Source organism: Argiope bruennichi, chromosome 6 (assembly GCF_947563725.1).
Source record: "Argiope bruennichi chromosome 6, qqArgBrue1.1, whole genome shotgun sequence".
NCBI classification, from domain to species: domain Eukaryota; kingdom Metazoa; phylum Arthropoda; class Arachnida; order Araneae; family Araneidae; genus Argiope; species Argiope bruennichi.
Window position 1 is genome coordinate 136,315,632 of NC_079156.1, and position 18,929 is coordinate 136,334,560.

Below are 18,929 nucleotides of genomic sequence, written 5' to 3' on the forward strand. Positions count from 1 at the left end.
ATAAAATAAAAAATGGGGGTCTACGCTTTTGATTGAACAGGTGCTTGCAAATGGTGTATACGAGTAGTGAAATGTGGAAGTGAATTGCTTAAGATTGCAAAGGGAGTGACAATTAAAAACAGCTGCCTTACATACGATCCATTTTCCTTATATATTTTCATTTTTTGTTATATTAATCAAATTGACTGCATAACAGACTTTTTATAAGCCGAACGAACGATCGTCTGTTAATATATTATATTTCGCCGTCTGTATATCATCACTGTAGCAGAATAGAGTTTACCATATAAATATGAATCGGTGAGTTAGGATACGTAATAATTTTTGTCAATCACTGACAAAATCGCTCAAATATAAACATTAAAAAAAAGTCAATGCTGAAATAAAAATATTAAAAGGAAAAGGTTTATTAAGATGTCTTTCTTCAGACTCATTTTGTTCGCCTTTTCTCTTCCATTTAATTGTGTTAATAATGAAATAAGATATGTAAAAAAAAAAAAAAAGAAAGTCATTTTCATTTTGTATTCGAGTTCTTTCTCGCAAATGATTCATTTAAGTCGATGTTTATTTGAACCGGACATTTTAATATAGTAAAATTTATAGGCAATGACTATAAAAAAAATTTTAAAAAATGGAAAATAAAGAAAAAAAAAGATTTTTCTTCTTTTTTTAAAGGAAATATTATTTTAAAGTTGTGTTTTCTTGTACTTTTCACCTCTTAGAAAGCCTGTTTTAACAACATACTCGGGGAGGGGGGGAGGGGGAGAGTCGTAACATACACCTACTTTCGGTCCTCTTTTAACATGCACCCTATTTAGTGGCATGAACTTTCTTCCCTCGACATCGACTGCAGAGATAGGTAACATGCAACCAATTTCTTATGCTTGGCGGACAGGAAAAAACAGAATGATGAATGCTGTTATTTTTCATCTAAAAACGGACAATTTGTTTTCTTGTTGTTTTTCCCCCAACTTAAGTGGATATACATATTTTGTTCCTTTTTGAAAGGAAAGTGAAAAACGGGGTCATTTCGGTTCCACATTCGCTGTTTTTACCATTTTTCCAGCTGATTAGGTATCTGGATGAATGCTGATTATTCGATGCGAATCGTAATTACAGCAATCACAAGTGGTTGCGCCGTGCGAAATCGTGTACAAAAGAAGAAGAAAATGATTTGATGAGATTGAAGGGGGGGGGGAAGAAGTGCACCCCATTTTATTTCATGTTCGTTTTCTTACACTCCAGTTCTTTGGTATCACAGATGATTATCTCGAGAAAAAACTCTTAAGAGCGAATGAACCGGAAAATAAAGGCAATGATCACGTCTGGTTGATAAAACGGTTCTATTGTGCACCGTTTTTACAGCCGTATTCGATCTGATTGTAAACTCTATCCTATACTGCGAAGCCAATTTCACAGGTGGAAGAAAAAAAAGGCATTTGCTATGTGTGTGATCTTATTTGCTTGCCTCTATCTGATGAACCTATTTCGTTTTTTTTTTCGCCGGCTTAGTATAGAAGGGAAGCTGTGTGCCTTTTGCATTATGGATGGGGATATTGATTTGTGCTGTGAGATATCGCGGCACAGTTAAAATGTGTGCGTGTCCGTGGATTTCGGCTTCTTATCTCGAGAGCCAATCGGCACACTGAGCATTGCTAGTGATTCTGTCCACTTACTGGTCATGTCGGTCCGTGAGCGCGTACATGGAATGCATTCAGAAGCCATGCATTGTTTCTTGTTTTCCCGATTCTGTGAATATGTAATAATGATAATGAAGTCCTGCATAATTATCTCCCACACAAGTACCAGCTGGTAATGGATGGGACATTCTGGTTTATAACTGATAGCATATCGCAGTTAAGTAACGGATTACTGGATCAGCAATAATATTTCATCAGTTTTTAAAAATTAAGCGGGGATTTATTTACGATATCGTTGATGACAATGTTTTAAACGAGTTTCTTATACTTAATTTTTTTTAGACCATGAAGTGTTTGTGCATGGGTCTAATGCAAATTAGTTATCATTCGTTTAGAACTGAGAAGAATTTTTTAAAAAATCGTTGGCTGTTTTTCTTGAAAGTATTGAAGGATTCGAGATGATGAATTTCAGTTCAATAAATGTTAACAGAGAAATAACTTTAATTTTATCTTAAAAATAATCTTGCACTTCTGAAAAACAATTTAGTTTTATTCCAAAATTCTGTGGAAGGCATTCTAAAAGTTTATTTTTATCGATTATTAATTTATTTATAGTACCAAATTTATATTAATATTGCCAGTAAAAGCAAATTGATATACGCATCGAAATCATGAGTATTTGTAATCTGTATTTGATAAACATGGTAAAGTGTGATATTTATATTATTTCTCCATTTAAAATAAAAATGCAAGAAATTGCGGAAATAATTTGTTTACTAAATAAATATTCTTTTACTGTAAAAGCAGCTATCTTTTACATTAAGCCAATTAAAATAACTGGTTTTATTTATTGCATGCAATGCCCTAAGTTTGTTTTAAAATGCATTCAAATCTTCTGTGCTTTATGTGACTAGGAAGCATTACAATTACATTGTACAATACTAACTTCAATGTATTGTGAAGAATGAAGTCGTTTACAAGAATACAAGCAACCTATTATCGGGAACTGCTTTTCTATCACTTTTCTAATCAGTCAATGAAGAATACACCTCCAAGTCGGTTTTGTTGTGGCCGTCCCGGATTTCATTGAAAACCAACACAGCAATCAGTAACCGAGGCACGTTCTCGTAAAGTTACAAAAAAGAAACAACAGCCATCTCCACCGCAAGCGGAACATTCTTTTAGAGAGAGAGACACGCCAAGATAAATTTTCCCTTATCCTGACAGTAACTGTAAAACAACGCCTTAACTCGTTTCTGGCAGTAAAAATACTGTTTCGCTAAGGAACAAAAAGGTCCACTTTTATGCTAAGGAACAAAAAGGTCCACTTTTATGCTAAGGCACAAAAGGGCTTTGAGGAGGCATTTGACTGTAGATTGCACGCGGAAATTTCACGGGGAAGTGGTGCTTTTTTGTGTTTGCAGTTTTTCTTGATTGCTTTGAAACTCACCGAATAACTGTCGAAATATTTTATGTGGCCCTTTTAGACATGGTGCTGCCCTTTTTCTTTTGATTGTTGCTCGGATTTCCTACATTGTTGCTTGTTTATCCAAAGTGTATAGAATTGCTCACGGAGAGATTAAGCCGTTCTATAACAGATTGAGAAGAAATAGAATAACTCTTTGAGTTACTGTTGTCGAGTGCCTGCTTTGTAAAAAAAAAAAAAAAAAAAAAAAATCACGAAACAAATTGTAAATAAATTGCCACAATAGTGGCAAGTTGACAAGGATAGATTTTGTACAATTTTGGTATAAACCATTCTTAAGAATAAAATGCTCAGACACATGAAGTGGTGGCGCTCTTTTGAAGTTGAAATTGAATAATAAGGTTCAGGTTTCAGGTAAAAGAATTCTCGCACCAATTGATTCAGATAGTAACGAGAAATAGCTTTAACTTTAAATTATTTTGTATAAATGGCTGTGTTATAACAATCACTCGCGTTATAGGATGCAATGAAATATATATTTTTAAGATGCTTTTGTTTCAGTCTATTGGAAGCATTGGAAATTCTGTTTCCAGTTATTTTGATAACTCACCATTGATGAAATACTTGTCAAAAGGTTGAAAATATTAAATTATTTCATATTATCTTTATTTCTTATTTCCAAATTTCGATTCAATTTCAAGATTTTCAGTATGGAAAGAAAATTTTGAAATGAAATAAATATAATAGTAGTGAAATGTCAAAGATAACAAACTGTATTTTGTATGTCACTGTATTTTACCTGCTGCAATTGCAGAATTTCTAACATAAAACTGAAATTCTCATCAAATCAGTAGTTCATAGTATTGTTTTGTTGAAGAAATGTAATATGTTCTATTATAACAAATAGGATATGGCCATAACATATTGAAAATAGGGTTAACTCCAAGTTTGTAGTTAGATTTTTGTATAAATAACTGTTTCATTTATCTTTAAATTTCTTTATATATTGCATAAAAAGCTTTTAAAAGTTATTTTGTGGTTTATCTTCTTTGATTTATTTAAAATAAGCAGAGCGTGGCAATCTGACATTGAAAATATTACCTCTGGATTTCACAAATGCGCAAGTTACACTATTATTTAAATGATACACTCAGCGGTCATTTGCGTTTTCTTATTTTATAAATATTTATGTTTGAGAACTACAAAGTAGATTGCATGCCATACGTATTGTACAAGAACAAAGAAGATGAACGACAGTCATACGTATTCAGACCATTTTTAAAATGCGTTCCTCTACAAATAGACTGTACGAAATGGTCCGTATCAAAGAGGTCATCCGAGCGCCATTTAATGATGCGCCATTGTTTAGGATGTGTCCAGCAAGACTGAGACAGGCAAATGGTCAATGATAACCCAGACGGACCCAATCCAACCATCTGTGCATTCAGGTCTCGTAATGAAATAATATATTGGATCTGATATTAGATGGGGAACGATCATCTAAGCTGAAACAAACATAAGAAATGTTTTGTGTGTTCTTGTAGCGTATTATGTCAGATTCGATGTTTTATTCATGAAATCGCTTTACGTTACGTGGACGTAATGGTTTCGATGCCTTCGTTTGTTTGTTTTTGTTCGAAGTAATGTCTTTTTGTCCTTATATTAACGCTGTTCTTTATCGTATTACATCAGAAGAGGGTTGTATCGGAATTGTTTTTATCTGAAATTCTTCTAAAAATAGCGCATATAATTATAATTTTTGGTTATAAATATTTTGAGATATACTTTTTAAGCATTTCACACTCTATAGATGATGCAACGAGGTTGATTCTGTCCTTTTCATGCTCGTTATCAATCTTAATCTTTAAAAATTCGAAGCGAGCATTAAATCATGTTTTCAAACTGACAGCCTGTTTTCTATGTTACTTTATTGAACATTTCCAAGCATTGCAAAATGAATTGAAATGGTTATGAATTGAATGCTGTTATCTGATATAAATGAAATTTTCGATTTTAAAAACTCTTTTTTTTATTATTATTTTAAAAATGCGATGTAAAAAGAACGTGACAAGAGTAATATTATTATTTAAAAGGCAATTAATTAAAGTGTCCCATCCTCTTCTTTTTTTTTTTTTTTTTTTTTTGGTTATAAAGTAGAATGAAATGCGAGTGCTTGAAAAATATTTTTCCTGATTTTTAACATGTATTTTGATCGCATAAAATATGAAATCCAATTTAACATTAAAAAGATTATGAACATATAGATAAATTGTTAAGAAAAATGCAGCCCCCCCACCCCATTTCAATTAAATTCATAAGCCATATGCTTCAGATTCCTCCCCCTCCCCCCCCCCCCTCCCCTCCCGATGAAGTTCTTACGGATTTTAATTCCTATTAACACTTTTCCAGAGAAATCACAGAAATACTGTTTCGTTGTATGGGGAGAAAAAAATCATAACAGAGTCCACAATTCCCAAACGTTGCACCGATATCTCCAATTTTTATTTCATATGAAACCTCGTGGCCCTTAGATATTTCATCACGAAACTCCTACCTCTCTTTGTCCGCCATTTTCAAGCGCTATCTCAATACAGTTCCCACTTCAACAACTGAACCGATTTCTGTAATTCATTTCGCTACTTTGTGTGCATAGTTAACAAATAAAATGCTATTTGTTTATTATGCAAGTATGATTCAAAATAGTGCTTTTATTTGGCGTGGTAAAATCAGTTTGGCTGAGATAAATAAATGAATGCACTAATATTGTGGAGGGATATCTGGTGTCAAAAGCCAGAAAAAATTAGTAAAAACAAATTAGTTAATTTATATTTGTAAAATTTAAGTGAAATTTTCAAATCAAAATGGGGTTTTAAATCTGTTTTCAATTTTATTATTATTATTATTATTATTACTTTTGGACTTTTATCTGCGGACCATGAGGTTTAGTATGAAATAAAAATTGGAAAATGGTGGGGCGATGGTTGGAGCTGGTGGATTCTGTCGTAATTTTTTAAGACTTTTCTTTACTATCAAAATCCTTATCTCTGGTCCAAAATGGGATCGAAATTTATTAACATACCTTAAAGATAGAATTTAAAACAGCTGAATGAGTCGTAAAAGTTTGGAAAATTCAGAATCGCTGGCTTAAGTGAATGTAAATATATAAATAATATGATTTATTGAGTACTTCCGAATTATATATTTTTTCATCCACTTGAGTTTATTTTGATGTTTCTCTGTCTGACTTGTAGGGAAATTTCTCATCCAATGTTTTCCTTCTGGCGCGACGCAAACACTCTGCATCCTACACAAATATAGAAATTCCATCTAAATATAACTTTTTCGCCGCGTATATTCATCTAATATCACACAGAATATAGAAAAAAAGCAATTATTTCGCAAAATGCGCCGTATATTGTTTGAAAGAGACATAACGTTTTGTCTGATGGCAGAATTGACCATGACTGTCTGAGTTGACGGATGCCGCTGTAATGTATAAAAGGAAGCGGACTTTTATTAAAACTTTTGTTCGGGCGAATACCAATTTTGTTGAGTCTTAACTGAGTCTCGAAATTTCTGAAGTTTTCCAGGTGTCTTTAAGGCTACATCTGTTTAAACGTTCGAGTCGGTGTATTTTGTCGCTACTATGTGGAATGATTTGACATTTTGTGAATTTTGAGCCATTGACAAGTCACTTTTTGACTATGGAAATCAGTATTAGATGACATTTTTGTCATTTTCCGAAGTAGAAGAATTTATAAGGGAAAGTCAATTTATCAAGATTATATCATGAAGTATAAAATAATAATAGGTGAGAAAAAATTTTTATACATTTGATTATTTATAAAATTTGAGCGAACAGCTTGTTCTTGCTGTATTTTTTGACAATGTTTGATCTCTTTTGTTTATAAGAATTGTTAAAATTGAAAACATTCATTTTATATCTTTATAATTTCTAATTCGCTTCATAGGTAATGCGCAATTTTTTTCAAGAAAATTGGTTCTTAATCTATTATGTTGTTTAACATTTTAAATTATGTCTTTATAAAAACATTTTGATTTTTTTTATTAAATAAGTTTTTATTGACAATATGTTTGGTTCGAAATGAATTTGGATCTGGGATCTTTATCTGGACGCCATTGGAAATTGCGAACTTTGAAAATAAAAATTCTAACAGGAGTATTTTAGTATAGCAAAAAATAATTTTTTATCAGTTATTGCGCTCTTATATTTCAGTTATTGCGCTCTATCCAATTGCGCATGCAAGAATTTACAAGGCTCCATTTTAAATAAAGAAGAACAATATCGTAAATAGAAAACAGCCCCCCTTACTTGTGCATTTATATAGTTGGTTTTCCATTTTATTTCTTTTATACGTACTTCTGTACGCTTGGTGCTGTTTTATGGAGTAGACTGAGTATTGCTCTTCTGTCGGATAACAAATACTTTTCCTCATTTTAGGATGGTCTCCTCCGGCCATTGCCAGCAGCTCAGGTGCCTCCAGCTACTGCTCGGGTGGGGGAGGGTCCACAAGAGCGACCCCTTCGCCTCCCATGATGGATTCTGGTCAGACAGATGAAGGCATCGACTCGGACGCTTCTTCGTCTTTCACGGCAGACGATTCTTTCCCAGCTCCCAAGAGGAAGGTGAGTGACCGCAGGCTATTAATCCTTGTAGAAGTGAATAGAGTGTATATTCAGAATTGCAGTTATGGGTTTAGTATTTATTTTATTCCATTTTTTTTACAACATGCCGGATTAGGAAACGGTATATCGCTTGTTCTTTTTCTTCTTTTTGTGAATTTTTTTTCTTGCTTATTTGATAGACGTTGAATGGGAACATTTATTTCTCCTAATGTAAGGAAATTCTATGATCATTTATTCAAAATTCGATAGTTTAGTCCCCCTCTTTCATTTTTGTTCGAAAAGTCCATTTAACGAGACCCCCCCCCCTCATGAATGTTTGTAGTTGCATAAATTCCTAGAAATGCACTGATTATACGTACATTTTTCGAAAGGACATTTCTAAAATGTGCACAAATTTTTTGCGCAATGCTTCCCCCCCCCACACACACACTTCTATTTTTATTGAAACGACCTGTTTCTTCAGTATTTTTATTATTGGGTAAATTATTCGAGAAAGTAACATAGAGTAATTGAAATATCTATCAAAAGATTTATTTCAGTTTTACTGCCAATAATGTGTGATTTTTATCGATATTCAATTTTGTTTCTTTAATAATTATGATTTAAGTAATGTAGAAATGCGATGACCAAAGCATTAAAAAAACTAAACAAAATAAATATATTTAAAAAAAGTGACTTAAAATAAATTGGCTGTTTGGTAAATGGTAAAATCTGTCTGAAAAGTTACAATTCAATGAACGAATCTTCATTGAGTTGTAACCTTTCCTGTGAATTCATATTTTTATGATATGAATATAGCAACGTTAAATGATAGGGAAAAAATGTTTTAAAAATATACTTAGAAACCGTCTATAAATAAACAAAGCGTCTTCTCGATTGAAATCGAGAGGACCGACTCATTTGAGTTCTGCAACCTACATCAGGATAACAATAGTTTCGAACAACTCATTCTTAAGTAAAAATAAATAAATAAATAAAATATGGACTATATTTCGGGCTTACCGATGAGCTAAAGGGAAGGTGGTTTTGTGTTCGAATCGGAAGCGACCCACATTCGAACGATGGCACGCATTCTTTTAATTTCTTAACCACCCGCACCGGCACCAGTTACAACACGTTCTGTAGATTGTTATTCCGCATGGCACGCTTGTTAGGAAGCGTGTTTTCCTTCTTTGAGGATGGATATTTACGCGCTAGGAGGAAGTGAGTTTGTTTCTAAAACGGTCTCATCGCAGGAAAGAGGTCTCCGTTTCGAGATAGGGCGTACCTCAAGGCAAGGTTTCCAGTCCTGTCCTCATTTTTTTATGTGCCGTCCCCCCCCCCTTCGTTTGTATCAATTTCGAAATGGTTAGATCATGGTGCGATATGACGCGATGACAACAAACTTAAATCGTTAGGAATTTATTGCGGTAAAATGAAAGGAATGCGCATTCTTTTTTTTTTTATATAATCTTAAATTTAGATTTGAAGTTTAAATGCGCATATTTATTTTAAATGTTCATTTGAATTCGATGTTATAAATAATGTATGGTATGCAATCATTTCGATGTGCCAGAATTTTTATGAGTGACTTATGTCATTTCAAACACACACACACATACGTGAAAAATTTCCTTATTGTAGTTTTGAAACATTTCTTAACACGATGCTGTCCGGCAACACTACGTTGGTGTTCCACGAAATTTTATTTATTTTATTAATTTTCATTTTATTTTAATTATTTCTTATAAATTATTTATTTTATGAAAACTGTTATAATTTTAATTAATTATTTACTGATTTTAGAAAAACTATTATAATTTTGATTCATTATTATTTATTGTATGAAAACTAGTATAACTTTAATTAATTATTTATTTACTTTATGCAAATAAAAATTTATGATTTTTCGAAAACCTCGAAATACTGCCAGTGACAAAACCGTCACCGGCACCAAACAAAAGAATCCCGATCAGATGTGCGGACGACATAGTGTTAAAACCGATGTAAAGATAAATGATTTTATTCTTTTTGAAGATATTCAGATGATTTTAGGGAAAAAACGAGAGGCAGATTATCTGAACTTTTTTAACAGACATGTAAACACAAGTTGAATCTTTTACTGAAGTTGATCCTGTGGAAGATATCGCAGAATTTCCTTTTCATATTTTCGCGAAAACTTATATCCACAAATCTTTTACTGAAACTGCTTTCGATTTTATTCCCATACAGAATGTTTGTTATGTATGAATCTTTAGGATCTGATTAGCCCTTAATATCGCAGGTGAACTAAGTTACCTTTCATTCGCTTAGGCCTTCAAAGTCCAAATTTTATGTAAAAGGGAGGAGAGGATTGGGGGAGATTCAAATGAACTCATGCATGCAAAATGGATCGCCTGTTCTCATCGGAGAGGGTGGCATCGATACTCTGACCTAAATTGAAACCGTAATGGTTTTCCGTTTGCGCGTGCCTGCATGCTAACGAGGAAATGCTCATTAACACTTGCAACTAACGAACGCGGCTATTTCTTCGCGTGGCACTTTCTTTCCTTCTTCTAGGGAGAATTCTTTTCATTTGGTTTGAAGACGAACGTGTTGGGTAGCAAGTTTGTTTTAAGTTCCTTACTGATGTTGATCCAAAACTAGTTAAGTTACTTGATCAGAGATTTGATTAAAGAAATTGGGTCGTAGCATGGAGAATGAATGGGTTAAAACTGCAGCTATCTAAGCAACGAGGGTTGTCTCCCCGAAACTTTCTCACATACTCTCCCCTTTGCGGAAAATTGTGGTCCATCGACAAGACCGTGAACACTGCTGGTACTTGAGTTTTTGTTTTCGCACGTGAGAGTTATATGCTTCGTAGAATTGTAAAGAAAACTGGTACTTGCTTATTAACTGCATTGCGCTTTTATGAATGCAGCTTGCGACTTTTGGCATTTTTTTTTTAGATTAATCTCTGATATGCGGTTAATACACAAATATCAGAAAACCGAACATCTATCTCGGGCGCTCTCTTTTCCGACCGACTGAAAACATAATTTTACATAAAAATGACTGCAGTTGTAGTTGTAAGATCACATACCGAATTCCATATAAGCAAATTATTGCGGTTTTTAACTATCGCATTTACTTGCATGAGAAATTATAAACTGACAGATGGCCAACTCTTTGATAAAGTGGGTGCAAAAATCGGTAAAAGGTTACCCATTCAATGCTAAAACTGTAAACTAAATTTCATTGATCTAAATTATTACATTTTTGGAATTGTCGCGTTGTAAGCATGCGAAAATGCAGATCGACAGAGGTCAACCCTTGATTGAATTGGTTCTAAATTTATTACGGGTTTACATAGTAAAATGTAAATGTGCACATCGAAATTTGTTTTTAGGGTTTGTAGTTATCGTGTTCATATCTCTAAGTCAGATGTTGCGAGGAAACTGTCACACGACTATTTGGGTTTTCAGAGGGGATATTTGTATAGATTTATAAATCCTCGAAGTAGTGCCGCGTCATTTTATTCCTTTAAATTATTACAAATCTTCTTTATATATGTAAAACGCTAACGTGCATGGCTCAGAATTTCCTCTTATTATTTATAGCTGAATGGCAACAGTGAAATGATAATCACTCTTGAGAAACTCTGGGAGATGATTGGCTTCTTTGAGAGGGTCGATGAAGTGATCCATAATCACCCAATTTTATAGAATAGTCGTGTTGAAAATTTTGTAAGTCGGTCAGTTTTAGTGAATGATTTAGTTGATTGGAGTGCAGACTGCTTCATGGCATTTTTTTTTTTTTTTTTTTACAGCTGTGCATGATTTAAGGCTTCTCTAATGAATGGAACTGCAAAATATTATTATAAATGCTTTGGAGAAGGCTTGCATTCCATTAAGTCAGAAGAAATAAGATGTAAAAGAAATAGACTTCAAACAGAAAATTTAGCACGATCTGAAATATACTTCTTAACTAGCGGCCAAATGGATCATCGCTATGACTTAACTAGTCCATACCAATCATCTGAGCGAAGAAGCCGGTCGCCAAAGACGACTAGCCATTGTAAAAAAGAATAAAAGTCGTAATAGGTAAGAGGAAATGAAAATCTAGTCATAGTTTTCCGTACGAATTTCAAAATATTTAACATGCTTTTTAACAGGAAAGGAGGTGGAGGGGGGTGATAGCTGCTGTTTCAAAAGGTACGACACACTTGTCACCATTCCTCACTTGTTTTCGGCTGCAGGTGAGAGCCTCGGAGCGCAGCAGGGAGACCCGAACGACCTTCAAGAGGAAGGTCTCGGGAGATGGGAATAAGGAAAAGAGCGACCTCGGCATCCCAGCGACATGAACGAGGAAGGATGGCGAACGAAGAGAGCTGCGCCGTGCGGTTATCGGTGGGCTCTGAATGAAGACGGATGACTTGAGGAGTGGATGCTGACTTGAGGTGACATTCGAGTGAGAAATATATTGTTTTTTGAGGCTGGAGTGATGTGACTGTTCAGTGAAGTGGCGATGAATTTTTCTTTATGTCACTGTGGGGCGGGCTGACAGCGTTTTGGTAGATGCTACTTCGTAATTCTTAAGAGGAGGCGAAAAATAATATTACTGAAATTTAAAAAATGGGTGATAAATCGGAGGTGGGAAGGATGTGTCGAAATCGAAAAGTCCTTTTTTGATCCAATTCTTTTGGATGATGCTTTTACGAATACTTTTCCAAATCATGAAATAAAAATGGTTGCTTGGCACAATAGGGTCAAGTTGAAAGGGGAGAGGGGGGGGAGAGAAGAAATCAATCAGAAGGTTTTTTTTTTAATAATTAGAAGTAAAGAAGAGTCAGAAACCAAAAATACAAACAAATCTTTTTTTTTTCCTGTTAAGTATTTTAAAATATTTTGATGTCGTCTTATTTTTCTAACTTCAAACAGAAAAAAAAGAAAAAAAAAAAAACCCTCTTTCGATTTTAATTTTTTTTTACCTTTTATAAATAATTTTAAAAATTACTTTTGACCACAGGCTCGGTTTAACCGAGATCCGCTCTGTATGGGATCCTAATACACACCAAATCTACCTTTGTGGGTAGTTCGAAAGCTGGGGGGGGGGGAGGAACCACTCTTTAGGTATCATTTTTACGCGGTTTCAACAATTCTCATAGGGCTTCAAAATGAATGTTAATCTAAGAAATGAATTTAATATTGATTTTATTATATACTAGCCGCCTTTGGCGACCAGCCGGTTCGCCAATCTTAATGTTCGTTAAAATTTTAATAATTAAATATTTTATGCAATTTCTACTTTAATAGCTTCTTCATCAAAATATTTTAAAACTTCAAATTTTGATTATCATATAATTCATTCATAATATTATAAAGGCCTTCAGTCATAACGTAATATGTATCTCTCTCATTTTCTGTTAGCACCCTTAGAATTTATGCTTTAAATTAAAGTGGAAAGAATTTATCTTCAATTAATATAATAATATTTTTTACTGAAACAAAGCATTTTTTTATAATCTGATTACTGAAAATAGAGTCACTCAGCGTTTAAACTTTATGGGCACTAAAGAATATCTTTTTAAATTTATGTAATATCTCAAGAGTTGGTCAACAAAATTTTCTTAGATTCATTATGAGCAGATCGATTAATTAACAATGTTTAAATTTAAATGCATCAAACACTAAGAAAATAAAACGAATCGTTTAAAACAAACGGTTGAAAACAGGTTTTAAAAAAACTACTTAAAAAACGATGTACTTAAAACTATAAGCATATACAAAAAATATATAACAAACATAAATACAATTTACTTACAAAAGCATGCAACTAACCCAAAAATAATTTAAATCATCCATTGATAACGTTGTCATGGCAACAATCAGAACAGAATGCGCATGCGTGAATTTTCTTCGCTGGTTACGTAACGCAAATACGTGATTTTTTTTACGCCAGTTGGGGTAACGCTATGCGGATTAGAAATTTTTAATTTCCTTTATTCTGTTTTATTTTAATTCAAAAGTACTTCAGAATGAATCTGAAAGATTGATTCATTAACAATGTTTAATTTTAAATGCATCAAACATTAAGAAAATAAACAGAACCGATTGAAATAATCCGCCGAAAAATTTTAACCCTAGCCTCATTACCGTTGGGAGAAAAAAAAACTGAAGCCTTTCTCGTTTGGCGCTGGGGATAATGGAAGATTTTTTTGGCGGAAAAGTTGGCGGTGGGGAAAATGGAAGATTTTTTTGGCGGGAAAGTTAGTTTTTAATTAATAATTAAAATTCTAATTAAAAATTAGAAAAAAGAAACCTCAGGTGCACATTCCCAACCTCCAAGGTTTACATGTACCAAATTTGGTAGCTGTATGTCAAACGGTCTGGCCTGTAGAGCGCCAACACACACACACACACACACACACACACACATTGAGCTTTATTATAAGTATAGATTATAAGAATTCTCTCTCTGTTTACTGTAAAACGTTTGCCTTTGCTGGACATTTTGGGAAGCAACTGTAATAATTGCCTGAAGAGAGACTCCACTCTTGAAGGGAGGAATCGAATTCTGGGCCAAAGGCAGGGGAAGAGGTCTTCTAAAAGTCGTTTTTAGGGTCGTGTTTGAGCATCCAAACAAGTTTTGACAAAGGGTTTTCTGCACCATCGTATATTTTTTCAAGAGGCCACTTTTTCTTTTCTTAAAAGAAAATGATGAAACGAGAACTGCGAACATCTGGGCCATCGCCAAAAATGGGTGGGCGTGGCGAATTTCTCTCCCTGCAGGCTGATGATAAACAAGAATTTTTAGTTTTATTTCGTTCCCCCCCCTCTTTATTCATCAAAGAAGAGCCCCCCCCTCTCGCTTTTGCCACGCTGATGAAGCATCGTTTGTTTTTTTCTTTAACCGTTTCAGTTTTTATTTATTTATTTATTTTGTTGGGTTCAAGTGCAGTGCTGATCGAGTGCCCACCCTTTTTTACAAATGAAAAATGGAAACGTGCTGTTAGCCAACGTTTCTTTTGTTCTATGCGAAATGCTCGACCTCTAGTTGTTGTCATTGATACATAAAAAAATGTTTTGCTTGTAATTTTCAGTTTCCTTTTTTTTTTTTTTTTTTTTTTTTTTCTCCCTAAGAGAAGTAGTTGTTGTCCTTTCATACGCGCAAAAAAAATTTTGAAGTTTCTAAATTCAGAATTATTTTTGTGCGAAATAAAGAAAGAAAGAAAAAAAAGATTAGAATTCGGAATTCAGGTAGGTAACATGATTCTGATGGGTGAAGATCATTGCTCGTTATTTATTTGTTACGTTAGTTTTACTTGAATTCTAAATTTTTAAAAATAAAATTTTTATCATTTTTGCTTTGAGACGCAATGGCAGAAATAATCCTGTACTTCAAGTAGAAATTTTTTATAATATCCCCCTCCTATCCGTTCCTCTTACATTGTTATGCTTGGCAAACATAGCGAAACAAAGGCGGAACTAGTATTTTTCAGTATTTTTCTTATTATTATTAGAGGAGTTTTCATGAGAAAATTGAATTGTATGACGTAATGAAGCCAATTCATGTTCGCGTGATGCTAAATAAATATGCCAACCCACTTTCATTTTGGAAACCATTCCGAGTCTTACGGGAGAAAAAAAAGACACCCTCTCACCTTGTAACCAGAATACAAATGCAGTTGATTGTAATATGGCATCTCATTGATACCTAATGATTTATTCAGAAGGGGGTTTGTGACATCATCTGAATGAACTTCTTTATTTATGGCGTATTTAAGAGGTGATTTTTTTTAATAATTATTATTTTTAAAAAATGGGAGGAAAAGAAGAAAAAAATGTGAGACATTTTGCTTCTTTTACAATGCATTCATTCACTTACAATTAAAGACTTTTTTTTTTCATTCTTTTGACAAAAGTGAGATTTTTTTTTCTTTTTTGTTGCTGAAAAGCTTATTTTCCCTCTTTTATTTTGCAAATCCTTTAGAAAGGAGGCCACTGCCTGCTGCGGTTTCCTGCAATGATTCACTGTAGCCTACAGAATGAGAAAGAAAGAAAAGACTTCAAATAACATTTTTTTTTCTGTCCGTGATTTTTTAAAGCCATTAAAACCTCTCATGTTCATTGTCACATTCGCTGTCATCTTGCATCGGTGACGAGTGTCAAGAGCAGTTATTTTTATTGTCCGAAACCTTCCCGTGTCTGTCAGATGTGGCCTATTTTGCCCACTTTCGGGTAAAAAAAATGTGGGCGGCCGACACATTGCTTTTCCCGCTGTCCACGGAGCGTTGCGAATAACAGAGGCACTTGCCCTTGGACATTCTTTTTTTTTTTTTTTTTTTTTTTTTTTTAATGTTTACTTTGGATCAGGTCAGGTGTGATGAGCAGCCGAAATGAAAGTGTGACAGCACGCTGAAAGAACCTATATTACGAATTTCGTTCGTTTATCTGCTAAATTCTGTAAATAAAACATAAAGTACGTTAATATGCTGCAAAATTGAATCATGAAATTTCAAAATCTACTTATGAGAGTTTTTTTTTTCTTCTTGAATTTTTAATTTTTTTGATGCACCTTAATTCATTTTATTCAGGTCTTTGATACAAAAGCACAGTGAAAGCGAAATATTCAAAAGTGTTCTGAATATTTGATTATCAGTACAGATGCTTCATTGGCTCCTGACAATTTTGAGTTATCAATTAAGCAGTACTTCTCAATTTAGACACAAAAAAAGAATCTTTTTTTATTTGAATGAGCCCCTTTGTATTAACTCTCTGACCTGTGCTGTCCTTATTGATTCATTATCGTACTAATGTTGTATATGACCGTGGCTCCAGACTGATCCGGCTAGACTAAAAAGTGGCCACCTTAAGTGTCTTCCCTTTGAAAATGGTAGAAAAATTCATCCTACTTGTAAAAAAATGCTGTGACCATTCGGCTTCATCGGATCTCATTCTAGTTTGCATTAGACTTTCTAAAGGGGACTTAACATCCGATCCCTTTATTATTATAGATTTCTTAGCGGTCAATAACCTACTGGGGCTAATCTGACATATTTCAGATCTTTTGCGGATAAGCAACAACAACAACTAATGCTGTTGGCGATATATCTGTTATTATTAGTTAAACACCATCGTATAATTCATCTCTCACATGATCTTGAGACGAATTCCTCTGAAGATCTTTTAGTTACACATTAAATATACTGTAGTCACGTTAATGTGACAATAAAATTAGTGAACTGAGTATCTACACAGGTGTCTCCCTTGTCTTCAGATGACCATTCAAAACAAACCCCAAGTCCTAAATTGCCTTCATGTAAAATATAAATGGAAACTTTAATTATACAAATTGAACCGCTTGAATTTCAGATGCTGAGATGGATTTTCCAAACGATGTTTATATTTTCTATGGGAAAACACGTGTCTGGATTAAACTTTCTCTTTGGATGCTTTAAACGTATTATTGTAAAGTATCGTGTAAGCCGCGCCTGTGATGTGTGTATGTGTGTCAGTTGCACGTGCCATCATCACTTTGTGTGGTAGCAAAGGAGTGGAAGGTGCGGTCTGGTTATCCTTGAGGGATTCAGTCGCCGACGCCTACTTGATGCACGATGCCAACCAGCGCCTTCGGGAAACCTCCTGCAATAGAGTCTCCTTTACAAAACAGAGAAATGTCTGTTCGTTTGGGAAGAAGTATTCATATTTACTAACTTTGAACCTCTCTCACCGGTTGTAAAATAGTTTTTTTTTAATTCAAATTTATTGCAAATAGATTTTTGTATTGAAAATAGATTTATTGCAAATAGATTTTTGTATTGAACACAGATAAATCTGATATCGTCTAAAAGGGTGTACCAGATTCGAGAACAAATCTAATTTTTTTTGTTGAAATATTAAAATGCAAGGTTAATTGGTAGTATTCTAGGATAATAAAAAATTTCTCAATTTTTTTTTTATATAGAAAGGAATTCATGTTATTTTGTAAACATTCTTGCAAGTCGATCTTTCTTTTTCTTTTTGTTAAATATCATTTGCTCCCATAATTAAAATTTTAGCTACATTTGTACAGATGGATATTAAGAAACATAATAAAAACTTTAAGCAATTAAGCTTAATAAAAATTATTGAAAATATTAAAACGAAATCAATAAATGTTTCAAAAGAGGTGTAAATGAGAAATTTAAATCAGTAATTTTAAAAAAACTATTTGTATTATCATTTTTATAATTAAAATCCGAAGCTGAAATTAATATAAAAAAATTGTGACATCCTGTGTACTTAAAAATAAGAGGAGAGAGATTTCATCTGTATGAAGATTTAACTTAGCAGAGTCATTGACTATTCCATAATTATCTGCAATTGTCATTGACCAGTAAAATGCATTTACTGATTTATTAAGTAAAATTATGCAAAATTTCCCTAAAAGATAAAAAAATCTTTACCTTTTAGTAGCTAGATTGAAATGCGAGAGGTTCGTTGGATAATGTATGCTAGAATATTTCACTGCCTTTTACGGTCTTCCTTGTGATTAACCCGAGGTTTATGCTGAATCTTTTTTTATCAGAATTTATGAAAAACGTTTTGAAATCCCACCGTTCCGCTTAAGACTGGGATGTGACATTTTATTGCAAGAGAAAATAAACTGCCATCTCTTGGAAAACTAGGTCAAAGTCGTGCCATGGATGGATGTCAAGGCAGCGGCCATCCTTCCCAGCACACCCCGGCTATGACGTCAAAATGTTCGATTCGTATACGCCTCGCGAACCATCTTCATCCCCGCAGTGGCATATCACCCATAATTCCCGGATCCCCAAAAGGAAATGAGTGGCGGTGCAATGCCCTCCCCCCTGCAATCAACAGTGGTCCAGAGCGAAGCCCCTAATTGTGGAAAGCGAACTTCCAGTTCTTGGAAATCCCCTGTTGCTTCGAACAAATGCAATTATTCCAGTCGGCTCTAATAGAAATATTTTCTTGCGCTTTGTTTAGCGCTATTGTTTCGTAATCATGATATATAGTTAGTTGTTCGGAAGTGAGTTGGAATCTTAAGCTACTTCACCTGATAATTGAATATTTCTGGTGAAAAGAGAAATCTGCGATTCCGCATTATTATTATTATTATTTGATCATGTTGAATTTGGACTAGTGCATTTTTCTGCTAATCGTTGTTTAGAAAATAACAACAACAACAACAAAATGAAAAACCTTAATGATAACATTTGAAAATTTACTTAACTTTGATATGCATAACTGAAC

At 33.7% G+C, this 18,929-nt stretch overlaps 1 protein-coding gene across 1 annotated transcript in view; it reads left to right on the forward strand.

Moving 5' to 3' along the window:
- The window catches only part of LOC129971546 (zinc finger protein 395-like), a 125,111-nt gene that overhangs the window by 78,696 nt on the left and 27,486 nt on the right, over nt 1-18,929 (forward strand). Inside the window, exon 3 of the mRNA XM_056085416.1 lies at nt 7,529-7,713. Coding sequence (XP_055941391.1) covers nt 7,529-7,713 — 185 coding nt within the window. The remainder of the gene's footprint in view (nt 1-7,528; nt 7,714-18,929) is intronic.